General features: G+C 44.9%; 2 protein-coding genes across 2 annotated transcripts in view; both read left to right on the forward strand.

Annotated features, from left to right (window-relative positions):
* GALNT12 (polypeptide N-acetylgalactosaminyltransferase 12) overlaps window positions 1-3,374 on the forward strand; it is a 62,705-nt gene extending 59,331 nt beyond the window's left edge. The window contains exon 10 of the mRNA XM_068396256.1: window positions 1,578-3,374. Within this exon, the coding sequence (XP_068252357.1) occupies window positions 1,578-1,715 (138 nt within the window). The 3' untranslated portion in view covers window positions 1,716-3,374. The remainder of the gene's footprint in view (window positions 1-1,577) is intronic.
* A 7,908-nt stretch (window positions 3,375-11,282) lies between these two features.
* GABBR2 (gamma-aminobutyric acid type B receptor subunit 2) overlaps window positions 11,283-23,297 on the forward strand; it is a 523,105-nt gene continuing 511,090 nt past the window's right edge. The window contains exon 1 of the mRNA XM_068396715.1: window positions 11,283-11,597. Coding sequence (XP_068252816.1) covers window positions 11,283-11,597 — 315 coding nt within the window. The remainder of the gene's footprint in view (window positions 11,598-23,297) is intronic.

Raw genomic sequence — 23,297 nt, forward strand, 5'->3', positions numbered from 1 at the left:
AAATCTAGTCCAGACTGAAGTTCACAGTGATATTACTGAATAAAACAAAATATTTAAAAGACTGACTTTATAAATGATGTTTCATTTTCAATGCTGACTTTTAACAAAATTTTGCAAGTCATATGCATTAATCCCTAAGATGGCATACATTGAATGAACTTCAGTCACTTCAGGAAATAATTGAGAAAACAGTTTTGGAATACATCTGTTTCCACTGCATTCCTAGCCATTAACTTTTAAAATAATTCCTAAAGTTTCAAATGCTAAATTCTCTTTCTTTCTTATCATCACTTTGTGTCTGTGTGTGATTTGAACATACTACTCTGCTCCGATTCCTCTTCTTCTATCGCATTAAATCAAAACCACCAGTCCTCACCTTTCAAGGCAAGTGATGGGTGAGGTGTCAGTACCGCATTTTTCTTGCTTTGTCTGGAGAAGTGTCAGACACTGGAAAAGCTGTCCTTACGGATGCAGCATAATAAAAGATTTGAAAAGCCTTCCCAGCAGCCTGGCAAGAAGCAAGTTCTTACGGTCACAGAGTCAAAAATGAGTGAGGCAGATATTGATTAGTCCGCTCAAAAATTTGAATTATCACAACGGGAACAGGAAAGTCATTCACCAGCTGAGTCTGTCAGCAAGCCCGTGAGCAAGCGCACACTGCTGGGCATCAGGGGCTGTGGCTTGAGGTGCAATTAGTGCAATATTCCTGACGATGGAAGAGCAGGCTTTCAGAGGAGTCAGGCTTACGCTCAGAAACAAGGTGTTGATGTTTTTCTTTTGAGGCTGTCAGAGGCTTTGGAAACGGTTACGTGTGGGAGTGTCACCTGGGAAGGCAGGGTCTCGGAGCAGGGCACTTCTCCACAGTTGGACACGCTGCCTTTTTGCAGCTGACTTTCCTAGTTGACAGCGCTGCTGGATTGGAGCGAGGGACGTGCACTGGAGATAAAATGTTCCTGGAGACTCCCGTAATAGGAGGACCTGAGGCCTCAAAACATGTCCTCCGGGGAATCTGATTGTGGAGGCCTGATTGTCAGACCTTACACCTCTGAGGCAGCCATGCTGCCCTCCAGCAAGGCAAGCTTAGCTTCACACACATCTGCAGGCAAGGGTCATGTTTAGCTTATTTTGCCTTTTCCACTAAAAATATACCCTGTGAAGAAAGGGGAATTTTTTTGCTAAAAATACATCCAACATCTACACTTAACTAACAACATTTACATTTTACTTGCAAGATGTGCAATAAGCTGGTGAATTTGGGTAATGTCTGTACTTGGCTTTCATTTTCTCTACCCATATTTTGGTGCAGTAACAAAAGGCAATGAAAGTGAATGAAGTTAGCACATCCTTTACAGACACGATTCATTCTAAAGCTATGCTAATGTAAGTTTAAAAGCAGGGTCTTTTGACAAAGTTTCAGAGAACCCCAAGTTAGGCATTTTGGCTTCACTGCATAGCCCCATGAGAAGGATACGTGTGATCTTTATTTGTCACAAATGTCTTCTGTTACTTTTAAAACACATTGATATGCCTGTAATTTTTAAGACCTGAAAAACAAAAATTATTTCTGTCTTTTGTAGGACGGTACTTTGTTTCACCTTCACACCCAGAAGTGCGTACAAGCCCAGTCAAACGCTTACAATGGGAACCCAGCACCGTTATTACGACCGTGTACCAACTCGGACTACCAAAAATGGTTCTTCAAAGAAAGGAGTTGATCCAGATGTTATCTAGGATATAGCTGAATATGAAAATGTTCTCTTTCTAGTCAGCAGTTAGTCAGCCTTTTGAAAATCACATAAGTGATATATTTTTGTATGGAAAGTACTGTAATTAGTTTACAAGCTTTGGATTTCATTTTCTGGAGCATTAAAAGGCACTAAGCATTGAGAGCTACATAAAATAAGTGCTGTGGTTATATCATGCCACAGAATCTGCTCCTCTTTTCTCTTTATTTGGCAGCTACATAGCTGCTTCTGAAATGTCTTAGGTTGTTTTCACAAGTGACAATATATTTTTTTAATCTACTGTGTGAAAGTAAGGCGGTCAAAATAATTGCACTAATGTTATCTGCCAATAACTTAAAATGTTTATTTTTCTACTAAAACATTCTGCAGTTGGGCGTTTTAACAGCTAGCAGTTAATAATTCTTCTTGTCTCTTAAATACCAAGAAGGTAAATGTAGTCCAGATTCTGCCCTAAGTGACTCCCACAAAACCCTCACTGAAGACAGCATGGATTTGAACATGAAGGCAGAGTGGGTCTGCATGTTTTTGCACAAATAACAATCCAGATGCATACAGATTGCACATGCTTGTCAATACTATACATTAAATGTTGCGACAATTTTAGATGCTCATGGCACTTGACCAATTTCTAATCATGCTTAAGTCTGGTTTTGGAGTAAATTGGGGTTTTTCTCATTTTAAAGAAATAAGGCAACAATATTTAAAGGTGATGCTCTGGGAAAAGCTATTTAGATTCACCTAGACCTAGCTATGCGGCTGTGTCCCAGACTGCACAACTTAATTCAACATTATGTGGATTTTCAACACGCATAAAACTTGCAAAATAAGACCTAACAATAATTCTTTTGACAAATTTCAAAATTACAGTTAGAGAAAATGAATCTTAAGAGATTATGTATTTCATTAGATTGTACATGTTTAAATGGTTCATATAAAAATGGCTGTATAAACAAAAATGGTTTTGCAACTAATTGATATGATATGCAGATGATATTAATACAAAAAGAATTGTCTTTCAGATATAACTTGTATTTTGGCTGGGAACTCCTTTTCTGCTAAGTTGTTCATGGCAGCACATCTAGTCCTATTGAAAACATAGGGTTTAGTCTGCACGGGTACAAAATGTTTTCTGCTGTGGTATGTGGGATCTGCCTTACCCAGTCAAACAAGGAGTGTGTACAGCAATGTATTTGGTCATTGACCATCATCATTACCATGTTGATTAAAAGGGTTTCAGCTCAAAAAGAAAGTTTCTTTCTGTATCAGCTGGAGGTATGCTTATGTGTAGAAGCATGAAGATGTCAACCTTTTTCCCCCAGAAGTCTTGGCATCTGTTTCATTTAGTTTTGGATTTCTACCATTATTTGCCTTTGTTCATGTTTTCTGTAAAAAATGTACAGCCCTTTCTTTGAGTCCTCATAAACTCATGTCATTTTGGCATATCTATTTATATAATTAGGCTGTGGGGGGAGGGTTTCTGCCTGTAGGAGATGTGTATGTAGGTTCTTCCAAGGTCTTTCTAAACCCACGCAGATGGAATGTTTTTGTGAGCATCTTCAAAGGTTTGTCTCTGTGGGCTGGACTGATGAAACTGATGTTAGAATTAATAAAATATTTTTTGATTTGGTAGAGTGGGAACTGTCTTTACAACTATGGGATTTTTTTTCTAACGGTCACAGGTTTTCTTTTAATAATTTTGCTGATCTTTTAGGCTCTGACCCCTGCAGCAACTGGGAGAAGACAGCTTTATTTTATGGTCTCTCAAGTTCCCTTTCCTGAACTCAGTAATCATAGAATCGTAGAATGCTTTGGGTTGGAAGGGACCTTAAAGATCATCTAGTTCCAATCCCCCTGCCATGGGCAGGGACACCTTTCCACTAGACCAGGTTGCTCAAAGCCCCATCCAACCTGGCCTTGAACACTCCCAGGGAGAGGGCATCCACAACTTCTCTGGGCAACCTGTTCCAGTGTCTCACTACCCTCACAATAAAGAATTTCTTCCTAATATCTAATCTAAATCTGCCCTCTTTCAGTCTAAAACCATTACCCCTCGTCCTATCACTACATGCCCTTGTAAAATGTCCCTCTCCAGCTTTCTTGTAGGCCCCCATCAGGTACTGGAAGGCTGCTAGAAGGTCTCCTCGGAGCCTTCTCTTCTCCAGGCTGAAGAGCCCCAACTCTCTCAGCCTGTCTTCATAGGAGAGGTGCTCCATCCCTCTGATCATCTTTGTGGCCCTCCTCTGGACTCGCTCCAACAGCTCCATGTCCTTCTTATGTTGGGGGCCCCAGAGCTGAATGCAGTACTCCAGGTGGGGTCTCACGAGAGCTGAGTAAAGGGGCAGAATCACCTCCCTTGACCTGCTGGCCATGCTGCTTTTGATGCAGCCCAGGATATGATTGGCCTTCTGGGCTGCAAGCACGCACTGCCGGCTCATGTTGAGCTTCTCATCAACCATCACCCCTAAGTCCTTCTCCTCAGGGCTGCTCTCAATTCATTCTCTGCCCAGCCTATATTTGTGCTTGGGATTGCCCCGACCCACATGCATGACCTTGCACTTGGCCTTGTTGAACTTCATGCAGTTTGCACAGGCCCAGCTATCAAGCCTGTCAAGGTCCCTCTGGATGGCACACCTTCCCTCCAGCATGTCGACTGCATCACACAGCTTGGTATCGTTGGCAAACTTGCTGAGGGCGCACTCAATCCCACTGTCCATGTCCCCAACAAAAACATCAAACAGCGCTGGTCCCAATACTGACCCCTGAGGAAGGGCACTCGTCACTGATCTCAGCTTGGACGTTGAGCCATTGACGGCAATTCTTTTGAGTGTGACCATCCAGCCAATTCCTTATCCACTGAGTGGTCCATCTGTTACATCCACGTCTCTCCAATTTAGAGACAAGGATGTCATGCAGGACAGCGTCAAATGCTTTGCACAAGTCCAGGCAGATGATGCCAGTTGCTCTTCCCTTATTGACCAATGCTGTAACTCCATTGTAGAAGGCCACCAAATTTGTCAGGCACGATTTGCCCTTAGTGAAGCCATGCTGGCTGTCATCAATCACCTCCTTATTTTCCATGTGCCTTTTAATAGTTCCCAGGAGGATCTGCTCCATGATCTTGCCAGGCACAGAGGTGACACTGACTGGCCTGTAGTTCCCCAGGTATTCCTTTTTTCCCTTCTTGAAGATGGGGTTATGTTCCCCCTTTTCCAGTCAGTGGGAACTTCACCAGGCTGCCACGACTTCTCAAAAACGATGGATAGTGGCTTAGCAACTTCATCCGTTCCTTCAGAACCTGCGGATGCACCTCATCAGGTCCCATGGACTTGTGCATCTTCAACAGAAAACAGTATATAAACCTTCCTTCTGAGAAATAAACCACTGAAACATCGGTGTATGCAGTCTTGACCAAACCATTATGATGGAGGATTGTTAGAGCTTGCACAAAGACCCAGGAACAACAGTCATCATTGTATGTGCATCGGTCAACATGAATTGGAAGCAGTATTTATTGCTAGCTCTGCTGAAACAAAGACTCAAAACTGTGTTCAATTTTTGTTATATTTATAAGAAGTGATAAGATTTACTGGAAGGGGAAATTCATGTTTGTTGGTAATGCTGGGACCGATGGGATTGTTCTGTTCCCTATGTATGAAACACGGGCAGTTACACAGCGATACTGCTGGGTTGGTAGTTCAAAATCTGATGTTCTTTTAAGTTCATTTGGCTCCCTTAAAGCCTGTAGATTGGGAGATTAATTTGAAGTTGAGCTTTGTTCTGATACCCTGATACAAAGCCATAGCAATCAAGACATCTAGAGAGACAATAGAGTTAGGATCATGCAGTTGTGTATATACGCTTGGAACTGTGGGGTTTTTTGGCAGTGTTTGAGAATGCTGTATAGGCTCGCAACAAAGACTTTTTGACTGTGCTAGCAAGTTAGCTGAGGTAGGTGGGAAAGTCCTTGGGAGGGAGGAAAAAGAGGCATAGGAGAGCTCCCCCCGTTCTGTCGGGGTGCTAGCAGTTGACAGCAACAGCAATAGCTGGGTTTGAATTAGAGCATTGCAGTGTTCTTGCACTTCCCATTTACAGAGGAAAACAATTATGTATGTATATGCAGTACTAAAATTACTATGCTTAGATCAACAGTTTTCAGTCTATTTTTTCAATGCATTACTCACTGACATTTATATGAATAGACAAAGCCTGTTTAGACCAGTCCTAGTCAGCACCGACAGGAATGACGCGGCTGTAGATGACATACTTTTCGAGGCTTCCAGGATTTCCAAAGGGCGTTGGAGACAAAAAGAGAGCAGGACCTTCTAGTGAATTCTCCTAACTCCAAAAGCAAGAAGAAAGAAGATAGAAGATGCAGGAAGTGGGTCACTGGCCTGACAGGTAGCATGACATGTTTCATGTAGCATCAGACCATCTCCCAGAGTGGGACAGGACTTGCAGCAGATGCAATTTCTTTCTTGGTGGTAAGGGAAAAATCAGTTTTCTGGGTTTCTTGAACTTCTCCATGCTCTGAAGGTATTTAGCTTGCAGCTGAAGGAAAAGTGGTCAAGGGAGTCATACCAGTACAGATATTTAGACCTGATATTCATGAATTAGGTACTCTGTGATGAGCAAATATAAAGAATATATAAAGAAAAAAAATGTTAACTGTGCATACACTGTAAGAAGACTTAGTAGTAACTGAGAGAAATTGGAAATAATCATTAGCAGGAAGATATTTGACATAACTGTTTTTACTGAAATATGGTTGAAGAATTCACGTGATTGAAATGCTGAAGTGACTGGGTAACATGCCGGGAGGAAAGTGACATTTGATTTTCAAGCAAAGAGAACAGTATTTACAATTCTTGTGAACTGATATTTTAGCCAACAAGGAATAAAGAGATACAGAGGGTGTCCGGTGTAGACCACCAAATAAGAATATAAAGCCTTTTTGCATAACAGATAAAGGATGTGTGCTACTTTAGAGGATTTCATCCTAGAGGATGCACTTCACCGATTCCGTGGTAGCAAAACATTCTGGGGATTTCTAAGGGAAAAAAACCAGGCAGCTGGGCAGGCAGCTGTGTCTGACACAATCTTTAATAAGCAGTATGGTGCAATTCTCCTTTAGGCCTCCTTTTATTTAAAATGAGCTGTTACCTGGGCATCTGTTATGCATAAACAAAGGATGGTACCTATGAAAGAAGAAATTTCTCAATGCTGAAAATTGGAAAGAAGCAGGGTTTACAAAATCTAACTATATGTATATGTCATGTTGAAAACTTATATGTGTGCAACTTGAAATTTTTTGATAGGATTGTAAATGAAATATTTAAAAGCGCTAGAAATGAAGTTCTTTGTTAAATCTAAATTTAGCCCCAGTGCATCTATTACACTATTGTCTTTAATTACATGATTTTCTTGCATTATGTTCCCTGTTTTTTTTACAAAAGATGTGGAAATTGTCTTTTTCATGCCTCACTGAGTATACAGGAAGGATTTTGAGAGGCTTACTTTGCCTAATCCTCATTGTTCAATATATGGCCTTATTTACTTCCCTGTAGTAAATCCCTAGCCTGAAAAATAAAGGTTATTTTCTTAGCTTTTTTTTTTAATGGAACTTGAATGTTACAGTGTCTTAGTGCTTCCCCGGTATTTACTACTCTATCTTCACAGTATGACCATGAACAGCACCCCTGTTTTGCTGACAGGCAATGCAGTGACAAAAAGATTGCCAGAAGTACCACATTATTAAATACTGTAGCTTTGCTTGGTTTAAATGATCTCCAGCGATACTCCAGACTTCTGCAGTTCAGACACGGAAGCTGGGATGCATCTGACCGAAGGTGGTCACCTTCAAACCAGAAATGTGCATTAACAGATGAACTGTCTCCCCAGGCTCACGTTATAGGCAAAATGATGCGCAGAATGATGCATAGAAATGATCTGCTGCCAAGCACCCCAAAAATGAGGGAAGTATCATCAGAGACTGACTCTGAAAAGTCTGCCTTAGGTTTCTGGACAAATAGGGGTAAATCTTGGTTTCCTGGGCCTGCTTTTGGAACTGCTTTTGTACTCCATGGTAAGCATTATCTCCATGAGATAGGACTTCCTAGGTGTGTTTCTTTGACTTCCCTCCCCAGCACCTGACTTCCTGGTGCACAGTGTGGGCACCGCTGGCGGTGGCTGGGATCTGCCTCCCACGCGAGGACAAGCCTCGAGCTTTACACTGAACGGAACTGTGCAATAACTCTTTCCAACCTGTGTCTGGAAAGAAGTGAGGAGGTGCATTTGGTTCTTAAAATAACAAAGGGATGTTTGCTGCTGCATCAGTAGCAAAGAAGGATGTCAAGCAGGTGCTAATAATATTCAAGGTATTAATTCTGTTGTACCACATAACTTGGACTCAAGCTTTCTTTCAGGAAGACTGAGTTCTCAAAACCTGAGAAATTGCTTAAAAAAAAAAAAGGTTAGAACGCTGATGGCATTCCAGAGGGAGCGTGAGTGTGTGTGTTAATACAGTGCCAATATTCTAAAATGCTAACCAAAGTGATCCAAGTAGCTGTAGTCCTGGTAGCCAAGTACTGGAGAAAATCACAGAATGATACAGGATACAAGCAGTGAAGAATGATTTTCTGTGAAACAGATTTTGACAAACTTGGTATCTGTTGCAGATCAGGTTGAGAACGGTGAAACATCATTTAGCATATGAAATTCTGATTAAAAATAACATTACACAAAATCAATATGGCACGTATTCCTGTTGGCATCCTAGGAAGATCTGTTCTTGATGTCATGATAATCCATTTTCTGGAAGAAAAAAAGTTACTGATAAATTTGCAGGTGACAAAGAAACTGCTGGACAGGTCACTTGTACCTATAAAGCACATAGTTTGATTTATCCTAATGCAAGATCAGATGCACAGGAGCGAAGAAGTAGGTCATGCTTTTAGGCAGAATGGATCCGAAACACAGTGTAGAGTATTCCATAAAGAGGCAGCCCCGCAAGGACAACAAACAGGCTGGTTTGCCTGTAGGGGCTAGTTCTCCCGACCTGCCCGGCCCTTGGAAGTGTCTGGTGCTGAGGGAGCTGCTGAGGTTGCTGCTGGTGGCTGAGGGCTGACATGCGGCAGAGTCAGAAGGACCGATTCACATATAAAGTGGAAAAAGGAGGGGTGCCTTGGAAATGCTTCCAAGAATGATTCCTGAGGTGAGGGAAAGTTGGTCTAATTATTTTAAAAAAGCAAAATGTGGTGATTAATCTTAGCTCAGGTGCACGGGAGATCACTGATACTATGTCCCCTTCAGCTGATAAAGGCAAGATGAGGACCAGTGGTTGGAAGCTGGAAGAAGACAAATTGTTACTGAATGTGAGATACACCTCTTAGCAAACTAATCAATGACTGGAATGTTTTATCAAGAGATGTGGTGGGCTCTTCATTACTGATGCCTTTAAGCCAACACTGCTGGATGTCATAGAATCATAGAATCGTTTTGGTTGGAAAATACCTTTAAGATCATCGAGTCCAACCACAAGCCCAAAGCTGCCAAGTCCACCACTAAACCACGTCCCTAAGCACCTCGTCTACATGTCTTTTAAATACCTCCAGGGGGAAAGGCTGTAAAGCAGTGAGTGTGGTAAGATTATCGCCAGAGGCCTTTTAGCCCAAGGTCAGATCATTATGATCTTAGAATTTATTAATCTACGAAGATTCTTTTCAGTTCACTGCACATATGCCACTGCAACGTATGTGATATAAATCAGATGTATTAGGTTGATCTTCAAAGGTTTGCTGTGAGTGACTTCAGGAAAATTACGAGTATGTATAAAAAGCGAGGTGCCTAAGGCAGGGTTAAGCAAAGCTCCGCATTTCTCCAGCAACGCCTCCCGGGTCGGATCAACCCGCCTTGAAACACACAGTGACCTGCGGCAGCTCCCGGGTCTGCTCCGTAGGCTGCAAGCTGGCGCAGCCGCCGCGCAGGGACTTTGCCAGCTGCGGTCGCGGGTGGGCAGTGCGAGGTGCGTTCCCTGGGGCGGGGGGACACGCTGGGAGCACGGCACAGAGCCTTGGCGCGTACGTGGGCTGTGCCCCGCAGCCGCCGAGGTGTGGCGGTAACGCGTTGGGAGCACAGGCGTGGAAAGGGCTCACCCGCTCCCCGGCTACCGGCAGAGCTGTGCAGCCCTCGGGGGGACGCGGGAGCCCTGCCGCAGCCTCGGCTTTGCGTGGCCACGAGCGGAGCCCGGCGCCAGGAAACCGCCGGTTCTGCGCAGAGAGGAGAACGGGCTGAAACATCCCGGCTCCCGCCGCGCGGCCCGCGCTGCGCGTGTGCGCGCGGGGGCGCCCGGCCGGAGTGGGCGCGTGTTCGCGTGCCGCGTGTGCGCGGGAGGAGGGCGGGCTGTGGCCGGGCAGCGCGTGCCAGCGGCCCCGCGTGCGCGCCGGCGTGTCTCTCGCGCGTGTGAGGGCGGGCGTGCGGGAGCGCGCGCGCCGGGACGCGCGTGGGGTGGCTGCGCCCCTGCGCGGGGAGAGCGCGGGCCGGGAGCGTGCGGGGCACCCGCCACCGCAGGCAGCCGCGGCACGTGCCCTCCGCCCCGCGCGTGCGGGTGGGCCACGGCCACTGAAAGACGCACCGCCCCCCCGCGCCCACGCGGCCGTCCGCGCTCGCGCTGAGGTCGCCGCCTGGCGAAGGTGCCCGGCCCACGGGCACCCAGTGCTGACGCCGTCAGGGAACCTCGGCCCGGCCCCGCCGCCGCCCACTGGGCTCTGCCCCCGGCCCCGCGCTGCGTATCCTGCTCGGCGGCGCTGCCCGACCCCAAGGGCGGGCGCAGGCGGCACCTCCCGCCCGCGGCGGGGGCTGCCCGGCCCGCGGGGCGCCCGCTCCCTCTGCGCTGCCCCGCGGCTCCCCAGGAATGCAGCACTAGCACCCCGCCCCGGCCCGGCCCCGCTCCCCTCCGCCGCCTCCCCGGCTCTAGGGGGGGCTTTTTTCTCTTCGGCGTTTTCTGCCGGAGCATCGTCTTTTTTCTCCCCCCCCTCCCCCGGCTTCGGAGGAGGAGGAAGGGGGAAGGAGGGACGTGTTCAGTGAAGGCTGCTCGGGCCCCCCCTCCGCGCCTGAGAGGTGCTGTCCCTCCCCGAGCGGAGAGGGGGGGAGAGCAGCCAGGGAGGCAGAGGCAGGTCCCGCTCCCGTGCTCTGCCGCCGGGAGAGAGGAGGGTGGTGGGGAGTGTGCCTGTGTGTGCGTGGTTGCGGGGGGGTGTGTGTTATTTATTTATTTATTGCTCCTGGTGGTTGCAGCTGGCAGACCTGGGAAGGAGTAGGCGCCATTGCCAGAAGGATTATTGCCAGGGGAGGGGAGGGGGCGAAGACAGAGGAGACCCCGAGGCTCCCGGGGAAGCAGAGACAGAGGCGGCTCTTTTCCTCCCGCCTTGGCTTCTGCCGCCGGGGGATGCGCCCGGACTGAGAGGGGCTCGGCTCCCTGCCGCCGCTCTGTCCGTCCCCCCCACCCCTCAGTCCTCCTCCTCCTCCTCCCCCCCATCCAGCAGCATGCATCCCTCTCCGCGGAGACCGGCCGCTGCCACCTCCAACCCTGCCATGCTACTGCTGCTCCTGTGCCTGGGCTGGGCGCCGCCGGGCTGGGGCTGGTCGCGGGGCAGCTCCCGGGGGGCGGCCGGGCTGCCCCCCAACGCTACCACGCCGATATCCATCATGGGCTTGATGCCGCTCAGCCAGTCCGAGGAGGACCAGAAGAGCAAGATCGGCCGGGGGGTGCTGCCCGCCGTGCAGCTGGCCATGGATCAGATCCGCAACGAGTCCCTGCTCAACCCCTATTTCCTGGACCTGCGGCTCTACGACACGGAGGTAGGGACCGCCGCGGGCCCCGCGCCACCGGGCGCAGGGGGAAGCGCCGCCGCCCAGTCCCGGGGCGCTGCGGGTGCCGGGGCGCAAGGGCAGCGCGGACGCCCGGGCCGCGGCTGCGGCCGCCGGCGGGGCCGTACGCGGCGCCTCTCCGCCCGCCTTGTCCGCACGGCCCCGCAAACCGCCGGCAGATGTGGAGAGACCGGCGGTGGAGGGAGAGGAAGTGGAGCTGGCGGGCCCTATCCTGCGCTCGCCCCGCACATCCGGAGCGGCTCCCGCGGCAGCCGGGGCTCGCCCCGCCGGCGCACCTGCAGCGCGGGGCTGGGCCCGGGAGGGTGCCCGGGTGACGGGGGTGTCTGGTGGTGGCTGGGATCCGCTGCCCTTGGCACGCACGTACGCGGGTGGGAGGAAGGCTGTGTCTCGCTGGCGCTCCCTCGCCCAGCAAAGCTGCGGCCGCATCCCCCTGCCAGCCGCTACCCGTTCGGCAACAGATGCACGCCGGCCGCCTCACTCCCCCTCCCCGCCAACGGGCACACGCTGCCATCCCCATTTATCCCCATGCCGCGCCGGGACGCGAAGGGCAGCGGCCGTAGCTGGAGGAGGAGGCGGGGAGGCTCTCGTAGGGTTTCGCCGGGTCTCCCTCCCTCCCTCTCCTCCGGCGGCAGCGGCTGGGCGCCCGCCCGGGGGCTGCGCGGCGGGGGGCAGCGCGGGCGGGGGGCGGCGGGGCGCGGAGGTGCTTCTCGGAAAGAGTTAAATTTGCAGTCCCCGTCCCCGCGGAGCGCCCGGCAGCGCGGCGGGATGCCTGCGAGGTGCCCCGCTCCGGAGCGCTGCCCGCGGCCGGTGGGCTGGGAGAGGAGCCCTGCGCCGTGCTGTGCTGGGAAACGCCTTTCCTTTACCTGGGAGAGAGGCAGGGAGCGAGGCAAGGGGTTCGTTGAGTTGGTTCCCACCACCGACCACCCGCAACCGCATTTGGTTTTGGTCACAACTTCAGTAGCGGTGTGTCTGCGGAGGGTGCGCGCTTGAGCCGGTGCCGAGGCTCCCCTGAAGATGGCAGCCGCTTCTTGTGCAATGCTGCCGGCGGGCGCCCATTGCCAAGACAACCCCTGGTAAAGCGAGCGACTACTGGAAATCTTCCCGGCTGCAATTTAAGGAAGCCCCTGTCGTCTTCCCTTCGATTCTCAGGGTGCGGGGGGTAGCACGCTGAGAGCAGCAATGACAGGCTGTACACAGTACCTCTGGCCCCAAAATTATTACAGAAGCCTCTCCTCCTAGGGTGACTGCTTTTTATTCACATACGTTTGTCATAGGATTTTTTTCAGATGTCTTTGGGCAGAAATGCGTGCAGGGCACTATTGCTGAAGATGTAATTCGGCAGAAGGCATGCTGCCATCGTGTTGTGTTGTGTGAACAAGACCGAGATATTGAAAGGGAATACAGGCAAGATCAGCCTAGAGTAGCTGTTTGTTTCCTTAAAAAATGAATCTCAGGGAACTCTGCAATCATAATGAAAAGAATTATGGGGGATTTTCTGAATGGCATTACCTGTTTCATAAAGTGAGGTACTTGTTAGAAAAAAAAATCACAGTTCTCCCAATCCTGTTTTCATTACATTAGTCTGTGTAAATCCTTCCCTTGGATGGAATTGTTACAGAAATAACACATGCTTAGGAAGTAGAGAAGCCTAGGCAAGATCTTCCTTCTTCGTACAGTAATATCATAATCAATAAGGTGCTGCACTTCATTGCAGTCAAAATATTTTGAAGTTCTTAATACAGATTTTGGGTTCTGAACTAGGTAGTTAGCATTAAAATATTCAGGCAAAAATGCCCTATTTACTCTGGAATGACTATCAGTTTCTTAAAAATTGCATTTTTACTGTTTTGCACTCTAGGGACATAAAGAATCAGGGTCATGTTGCCGTGTAGCTGTGTAGCTTTGAATGCTTTTAAGCAATTAATAAGTGGATGGTTATGGAATGCTAAGTCAGGCGAATGCATATATTTGGAGTACGGTTGGACCATTATTACATGCTTAATAGTGACAAGTAAATAACTTAGTGTTCATGAAGAGCACTAGATTGACTGCACCAAAACGGCATAGACTAATGGCTGGAATATCCATTAAATACATAATGGTAGTGCAAACTTTTTCGCTTGGTTCAGACATTACCTTATTCCTTCAGTGCACTTATGGTAAGCAGAAGGGTAGATGGCTCATCATTCCCACTTGGTCCTCAGCCTGTTTTCTGAGGTCGCCAAGAAACAGCTATGCCTGAAGGGCCTGGATCCTTATCATTGCGTAATCATGGACCAGGGAGTAGTTCTTCCTCTCAGGGCTTCGCAGGTGGTGCTTGGGGCATTGTTGGCTCTTGAAAAGAGAATGTGGAGCCTTGAACACATGGGATTTTTTAATAGCTTGAGAAATAATTGTAATATATTTATAATGCTTAGGAAATGTATGGCAGTAATTCAGAAACTCATATATTCTCCCTATGTCTTTCCAAAATCTCCCATTGATGCAATCTGATGTTTGTGTTGCAATTTTGTGTAATATTTTAACAAAAAGCTCATGAAAAAGTATAATGAAAATGAACAAATTGGATTTTTTTTTTATTATGCATGCAGGTAGTTTTCTGTCAGAATTGAACTGGATATTTTAGTTTGGTTGACATTTCTGATTTGTATAATGAAGCATTATATTGCCTTTACTTTCTGATCAACCATCTGAAGAATGGCAGTACGGCTTGTAAGTTAGACTGTTGTTTGTCAGCCCTTGAACTGGCTAGCCTTTGAGCACGTGAGCAGCAGCCCTAGTGTTTTTCAAAGCATTTAAACCGAATTAAGCACTTAAGTACAATCCTTAGTCTGTGTCTCAACCAGTTGTGGTTGTGTGAATTACATCTTTGTTACAAAATATGACCACAGGTTACAGCAAGTACATAAAAATGCAGAGGCTTCTGTCTTAAGTATTTTTCATGCTTAAATGTGTTTGGAGTGTGATCCTGATCCAGTTTGGTGAACTCTGTTTTGCTACCCCATGGTCGTGTCTTTGTCTATTTGGACATTCCTACGTAGGCTCTGTCAATAAAACAAAGTTCAGCTGTAGGCATTTGCAGAGCTCTGGTCTAAGTTAGAGACTTTAATTTGCGCTGTTCATTTCAATAACAGTGGGAGCAAACGGTAGATAAGGCTCTTAGGCAAAATTTCGTAATTATGTTATTTTAGAAACTAGAGAATTTATAAAGCGATTATCTGTGAAGAGTCTCATCCAAAACCCATTGAAATTAATGGCAGTAATTCACTGATTCCAACGGCCCTTGGACCAAGTCCTAGAAGTTAAGGGTGCTTGATCATTTATGGCTTTGGATCAATAACCGTGATATAATATTTCTTCTTTTTCCTGTCCCTGTGATTGTAACCGTAGTTGGTCGAAAATGCAAAGAAATGTTTTGCAAAATAATGAAATAAGAAGTTCTGCATGCACTAGATATAGTTCACAACTTCATGTACATCAGGAAAGATGATTTCTGCTTAAGCAGTCTGTCACACATCTGTTACAGGAAAAAAAGAAGAATAACCCTAAAATAAAGGAATTAAACATTCTAGTAGACAATATTATCAATTTCAACGGTATGTAATTTGCATCAGGAAAAAACTGACCATGCAGAAACTAGAGGAAGAGGCACAGTGGAAGAAGACAAGGGCTTTAATGGAAGTTGGATATCTGCCCTTCTGCATCTGGACATCTTCCCTTGAATATCGCATATATTTTCTGATTTCTTGTAGCAGTGCTGCAAGTGGTGCACAGACAGGCTGAATTTGTTTTGAATCTAAACACGTATAGTCAAGAAAGCTGTGTATGCAAGTTAGAATTCTGCCATGTGTTTCTGAAGAGCAAAGTGAGTCTTGACAAGCTGAAAAAAATATCTTCCAGAAGTAAGTGGGGTGTATTACCACAAAAAAGGAAGAACATTCATACTATGGGGATGAGATTATTTCATTTTCTATAACTACTACATATAATTTGTGTTAATCCTGATATAATCTCATCTTTGTGTAATAATACACTGTAATACCGTTAAATAGCAGATTGGCATAGAAGGGTGAGCTCTGGAAAAAGCACAGGACTCCACAAAATCTGAAGGAAAATGTGAATTTATTGACATTTAATACATATTTGCCTACTCCTATTCTGTAATTAAGTAGAAAGTACCTTGCCTAATTTACCTGACAGGAAGTTACAGTTTAGGCATATTATAAATAGGCCTTCTCTTTATTTTCTTCTTTTACTAAAAAATTATCTGTATTTTCAGTAAAGCCCTCCTCCCTCAAAGTTTAAGTTGGTACAGGCCGTGCACCAGTCTGGGTCATTCCTACCAGCTATTCTAAGTTAAAAAAGACCCTCAGCCTCCAAATAAAGTTGCATTTTCCAGAAAGTCCAGTCATGAATGATGTCAACAAAGTCAACTCATGTCTTGATCCTGCAGTCTGAAGTAAGAGTCACATTTACTCGTACTAAGGACGGGGAATATATACTGGAAAGAGGAGAGCAGGTTTTTGTCAGTGGTGCAAAATAAGGGGTCTATCCAGGGGCGTGGAGCTCAATGTTCAATAGCACCTGATGGTCCTCAGAGAGGGACGAACAGCTACTGGTTGCTATCTGACAAACTCTGCCCAAACAGAACTGAGGAAGGGCACGCCCCCCAGAAAGAAATCACACGATGTGTAGGTTAGGCCCTTTGTGACAGGAGGCATAGATTCCAGTCACTCTGACAGCGGCTGGATTTGCGTGGGGAAGTGTGGTGGACCAAAGCCAAGTCGGGACTCTAGGGGTGAGCCCTGACACACTTGTGAGTGCTCTGATTGCTAAACTGTCTGGAGCCTTATTTTCATTTTTGAAGTAGTACTCAAAAGGGGACAGATAGATGTTGTTGTGGTCATCTAAGAGTAGCAGTCAGCTCAGTAGACGGGAGATGTCAGGGACTAAAAGAGGGTCCAGCGTACAGCAGACTCAACTGGCAGACATTTGTTCTTGTATCATCAGATGAGCTTGTGTCTGGCATATGTTGAAATAGCTGGGTAATTTCTTACCTTTAAATATTACCAAGTACTTGTGCTGTCTGATATATGCAGAGTGTAGCATTAAAATGCAATACGCTACGTGTATGGATGACGATCACTGTCTATTCTGCTGGTGACGTTCTGCTTGGAAGGTACATATTTCTTTAAATAGTCAGTGCCCCCTTTGACTTTCATGTAATATGGCTCCATTTGCGACATAACCTCTTTTTGCTCTAGAGTTTTGTAAACTTGGAGGGAATAATCTAAAAGTTAAGTGTTTATGTTAATTCTGTGCTGGCTTCTCCGCTGATGCTAGGACGTGGGTGGGGAGAGGAGAGAAATCATGTATTCACTGCACCCACTCCTCTGGGTGTGGATCCCAGACCTGCAGAATGTATATCCTCTAAATACCTCTGCAAAGAGATTAAAGCCAATGTACCATTTTCTGGCATATGTCTTGCAATTTCATGTACAACTTATCCTATGCATACTGCAAAACACACTGCAATGAAATCTTTTGATTCAAATGCCAAACACGCTCCGTCAGCAGAGAAAAGTTATTTTTTTTGAGTAAATCCAGGAAGGAGTTTCCATTTACATTTGAAGAAAGAGGGGGAAGGCCCTATCCTCTGATATCATTATCAACTAGAGTGAATTACTCAAGTTTGTGGAAAAGATGGGGTGTTATATCCTGGTGATAACTGTGAAGAAAATATTTGTGATAGGAAAAGGGAGAGGAAGGAGCTAGAAAAGAGAGATTTAATAACAGCATTCATGCAAAAAGTTGTCAATGTAATATTTATAAAGTTTTCATTAAATACACGTAACTATTTGGGATGATAACATAAATGTCATCTCACGTCAAGGCTACAAAATGCCATCTCACATTGATGATCTGAGCATGGTGATGTATGCCTGTCTCAGGCTTTGCTCTCCGCTTTCCATTTTATTGCTTTATGGATGTTTTATGGCATATGGTGGAATAACAATGCGTTTGAGCAAACTGCAGAAGCTGGGAGCCAAACAGCTTTTTTGTGGAACTCAAGCGGAGGCCATTGCTATCACAGGAAAACAGATATTTTTACTTAGGAAGGGTTGAACCATTGCATACGGAGTTCTGGCTCAGGAATCAGTCAAGTGGTAGAAATTAACAGAGGAAAACCCTCCATGATCCGTTTTGGCTCAAATAATTTTTGGAGTGGCTGGGGCTAGCAGAGAGGTACATTGAGGCCAGTCAGCACTTGTGTGACTCAGCCCTGTGGAGACGTGTGTTGATATGTAGCAGCCCTATATAGTCCAGGAGCTCTATTTCGGGCTGTGTGATTCCAAACTGAGAGGGTACAGTGCACATACATCATATTTTTTTGAATTTATTTTTGTATTAGGAATCCTGGAACTTAATCAGTGACAGAGCCTGTAGCTTTTCAGGAGCCAGATGCACAGTTCTCTGCTTTGTAGGTCTAGCTGAGCTAGAAATGAGATTTTTAGTACTTTCGTGGTCCCCTGGCTCCAGCATTAGTGGACCAGTAGCCTGCCTCCTGAAGCAAACTGGTTCAGCCACAGCATCGCTCTGACTTAAAGAAGGTAGTGCCCCTAAGAATAGCTGGAATATATCTTAAGTCATGCTGTGTCTCCCCTTGCCATGCCGTTTACACTTGTGGGATGACAGAGTCTTCTTTCCTAGGCAAGGATTCCTCTATTTGCAGAGGATTTTGCTGTGGGTAAGGTCTGCTGCACTTGAGGGCTGCTTGATACTACCTGCTAATTGGAAATGGAACATGCTGACTGACAAACTCTTTTTTTTTTTTTCATTTTTTTCTCTCCTTGTGATGGAATAACCATCTAACCTTATTGCCAAGTCGGTGATTGATGTCCAGTTTCTGTGCCATTAGTTTTTCATTATCATCGGCCTTTAGTTTTCACCGTTTTACCCGTAGTATTTTCCAAATAAGTATTCTCAAATGTGAAAATGAAAGCTAACACATTAAAGGCAAATATCCACCTTCTCTCTGAAAATAATAGTCACAAAGAGGGTAGAATATAAGGGCTAATTCAGCAGGGCTGTCCAAATTGTTGTTACTGAGGCTCCTGAGAGATGAAGGCCCAGATAATGGACTAATTGCTTTAAAGTGAACATCAGGAGTTTGAGGGATAGGATTAGAAAACTTAGGTTTCCTACTGTGGCCATGGTACTTGTCTTAAATAATTAAGGAGTTCTAAGGTCAGAGGACCATTAGGATTATCCAACTCTTACAATATAGGCCATATATTTCACTTGGGGATTTCTGCCCGCTCAGCTATGAACTAGAATATGTACTTCAGAAAGCCCTCCGATCTTGTATTCAGGATCCCTCAAAATCCTCCTTCCTGGAAAACTTTTCTCTGTGATTTGCTTGAAATCCCTTTAAAAGTCCATTGCTCTTTCCAGCTTAAACTCCACTGACCCTGTAACCGCTGATGCTGTGAGAGTAGCAGCTCTCAGCTTTTGCATACGCCGCTGTCCTTGCAACGCCTTCCCAGCTGCAGAGCTGGGAAATCACCGTCAAAGCGGGCTGTGCAGGGCGACCAAGGCTTTCTGACTTTTTTATGGCTATCCAGGGGATCCAGCCTTGTATGAAGGGCTCTGATGGATTAGATCCTGCTGGAATTGGAAATCTTCTTCCTTTCTAAACATTGTCCCAGACTAGAAGTGAAAACCTTGTTAGCTTACTTCTTGGCAAGCTGGGTCTGCCAGATTCATGTGCTCCTTCACTGAGTAGCTGGTTCTGCAGAGTATTTTTGAATTCTTGGCTGAACCCCATTTTCTTCTCTCCATCCACCTTTTTTGTAAGACCATTTTGCCACAAACCCCATTAGAGTAGCTCATCCTGTCTGCCTGGTTAAGTTATTTTCAGAATCTCAGTTTTTTTGATTAAAGAATCACTACCATGTATCTTTAAAAAAATATTTGTTCAATCATCTTTTGTTCCCTTAAAGTAGGTATGTATTTTAATTTACCGTTTACCTATGGTAGGCCTCAGCTTCTGCTGCAGCTTCACTGAACTGCAGAATTATGTGAAGATTCATACACACAATAGGTGTCTAAGTAACCATTTTACATCCAAAACCTCCGGGGAGAAATAGTGAGAGGCCCCTTTTGGGATGTTAATTAACTTCCTTTCCACTGTTTACTGCTACTGCTTTCACAGGGAATTTAATGTTTTTCTAGAAAAGAACACGTCTTTCTTTACAATTTTCACTCTATATAAAGTGACAGTTTTTGACAGATTAACACTTAGTGTGGTACAAAATATAACACGTAACATTTTTCAAGCTTTGTGATTATCAGACGTGCACCCTTGTCTGTCTTAATGGCATCATGTAGAGATATTTTAGTATACACATATAGCATAAAAGTATTAAACTCTGCATTTCTGTGGGGTCTTTCATACAATTTTAAAGTTCTGTAAAAGCACCTTGGGTTTTGCTTTCCCTTCTCATCTGTGAATTTGGAGAGCCCTAAGTATTAATAATTTACAGGAGGTTGACCGAGATAGAGAGCCAACTTTCTCTTTTTTCCCTTCCACTTTCTCCCTTTCTGAAAATTATAAGCAGGACCAAATTCCATGTGGTTGGTGAGAATCTAATCTGGAGGGATGTGCTAGTGGCAGAAAAACTTTATACAAAGTAGTAAAAGAAACTAAACAGCAATAACTACCACTACATAGAGGAAGTGATACAAAAAGTTTTGCATTCCAGATCTTTAAACTTAGCCAAGCTCCCCTCCGCTCCTCATTGATTGCTGTGAAGAATGCTAATGGTATCAGCTCCAGATCACTTTTTTTTTTTTTTTAAAAAAAAAAAGTTTCAAGTTACATCCCTCAACTGAAGATTTGCTTTCCAAAAGCACCGAGTAGTTTGCATTTTCTGTCAACATCAGTGGGAATTGCTGAACACTCAGCACTTTGGAAAGCCGGCCCACCTATGAAAATGCAATGTGCTTCTATGAGGAGGAGACCTAGAATTGCCACTTTTAATTAAGAACAAAGGCATTCATAGTTACTGGCTTTAAAGTTTCAAATTGCCTGGTGGAATAAAATGCTGATTTTTTTCAGCCTTTGGGATACAGATCCTTTCAGGAGCGGTGTCAGTATTATCAGAATCAAATATCCATTAGGATTAGATTATTGTGTCTCAAAGATCTTGTAGCTGAGAAATATGCAAGGTACAGGCATTTTAAAAAAACAGTCATTTAAAAAACAGCTATTTTTGTAATTAAGACATATCTAGAAATGGTATGTTTGACCTTGGCAAAAATAACAGCTTGTACAATGTAAACAAAAGGAGTGGCACGATGGGAGTACTATGTCCCTAGGGCCTTGTTACTCCAGGCAGGTCTATACAGCTCGCACAATTATGTCACTGGTGGATATGAGGAGGTGTCATCTCAATGTCAGCAGAAGTCCTTTGTGCAGTTATGGCAGCAAACAGCTCTTTTTAACTGATCTAATAAAGATTATTTCATTTAAAGGGGATATTTTGCTGAAGGGTAGAAAGCGTGTTTTCCTTGACCAATGAGTTAAAAAGTTTGGTACTATTAGAAGTAATTTTTTCATCCATTATAGAACAAGTTACAGATTAAACCACCTCTGAACATTAAACTAGATAGACTGAGCTGCTTCTTTTTTTTTTTTCCCCAGCTTTTTATGCATTCCTGTGGCTTTCTTCTGAATGTTTTACAGTTTGTCATCTTCATTCTCAAAGTGCAGCCACTAGAATTTGATCTATTACTTCAGGAATAATCTCACTGATGCTATATATACTAGTAATTTTATCTCTTTTCTTCAAGCCTTCTGTTCAGAATGGAGGAAATGAGTTTGATCTTTGTGCTGCAATGCCCGGGAAGAGGGAAAGAAAGCAGACATGAGGTTTTCAGGCTACATATGAGGAGTGAGACACTAGGATTTGTGGCAAAAATAAGTTTTCATTTGCCTTCTCCAGATGAATCTCGCTAGCTACAAGCACATCTGGACAGTCTTGGTAGGGCAGTTGGCAGTAGATAGCCTGGTCATTTGAATGATGCTGTGGGAAGTAAATAATTTTAGCTGAACAGCTGACTACTTGAAAAGCTGGGACATGTTAGAGTAGGTAATAGCGTCTCAATATTAAAGCTGCTCTTGGCGTAGGTAGAGGTCTTGATGTAAGAACAGGAGTTACCATCCAAAATAAATCATAATGGCTTCCAATGCATTACCAAGGTTTCTTAGGATGTGTGAGTGCTCTGTACTCTAATTACACTGAGCGATTAAGCAGCAAGAGCAGAGACACATGGGACAAGAAGGGTGAATGATAACCTACTTTGAAAAAACTAACATCTAAGGCTGTGATTAGAACATCCTATAAATGTTAATGGATGTTACTCAAGGGGGAGGAAGTTTTGTGTGGGAGACGTGACGTGACATATAGCTTAAATATATAGCCAGCCTTTAACACAGTTAATACAGTCTATAGTCAACCTTTTACATGAACTGATATCTCTTTAAGCGATTTTTGGTTCAGAAATACTGATCAGGGGATTGAGAACTCAATTTAAAATGCTATAAAGGCAGTGGATAATGTGGTAAGGAGGACAACACAGAGAAGATTTCTCCTTTTGCCTTTGGAAAGTATTGGCTATAGGCAATACGTTTATGTCAGGTGTTTGGGGTGTTTTTCTTTTTTAAGTTCTCGGGGACTGTGCTCCTATGAGGGAGCACAATTTCCTCCTACAGTTTCCCTCTCTGAAAATTACTGAGTTTGTGTACATCTCACAAAGGAGATGCCAACAGTGAGTCATCTGGTCACCAGCTCTGTCCTAAGGCTTTCAGCTAGCTCTTGCAAAGGCTGTAGTGATCCTTACCATGCTGAAGAGCAATTATTTACCTTCTATAAAGCGTCCCAAAATAGTGGGGAAGGCAAGGTTTAAAATGAAATGGCCTTTATTTTCTGACACTGAAATCAAGTTTCAAAACTAGTACTATTTCAACTAATTGTGGAAATTCAGCTTCACACTTGAGAAATGCATATAAGATGCAGTGAATTGATTTATCAGATTAAGATTTCTCAATTGGTGTGTTTTGGTAGTAAATTCTGAGGGTGTTGTGTAAACTCGGTTGAAAGAGTCTATCCTCAAATGTGTGACAGGGGCATAAGAGTGTGCTTTTGTAGATATTGAGCCTCAGGAGATGTTATTCTAAACCTGAAAATGATACCTGTATGATCAATCACATACGTGGCAAACATGGCTAGTTTTTTCATCAAAATGAAAACATATGTGCATGTTTTGGCACAAGTATTACAGGATTAATTATCAATAAAGATACTATATCAGAAACAATCATCTGGTTGGATAGTTTAATGTTTCTGTCAGGAAGCAGGTTCTAAGGAAGCAAGTAACACGAGGCTGCGCTAGTACATGCTCTTGTTTGTTCCTTTGCCAGGCATGGGTTAAATGCAGCAATGCTGACTAGTCCCAAAAGCAGCACAAGGAGAAAAAAAGACTGGTCTAGGTTGAAGCCGGTCATGTATCTACAGAATGAGGTGATGCTCCCTAAAATGTATGTCCTTAAAATGTATGTCCATCCATATGGTGCTGAAAATTATTTCATAGCCTCTGATACACCAT

This window comes from Nyctibius grandis, chromosome 3 (assembly GCF_013368605.1).
Source record: "Nyctibius grandis isolate bNycGra1 chromosome 3, bNycGra1.pri, whole genome shotgun sequence".
In the NCBI taxonomy this organism is placed as follows: domain Eukaryota; kingdom Metazoa; phylum Chordata; class Aves; order Nyctibiiformes; family Nyctibiidae; genus Nyctibius; species Nyctibius grandis.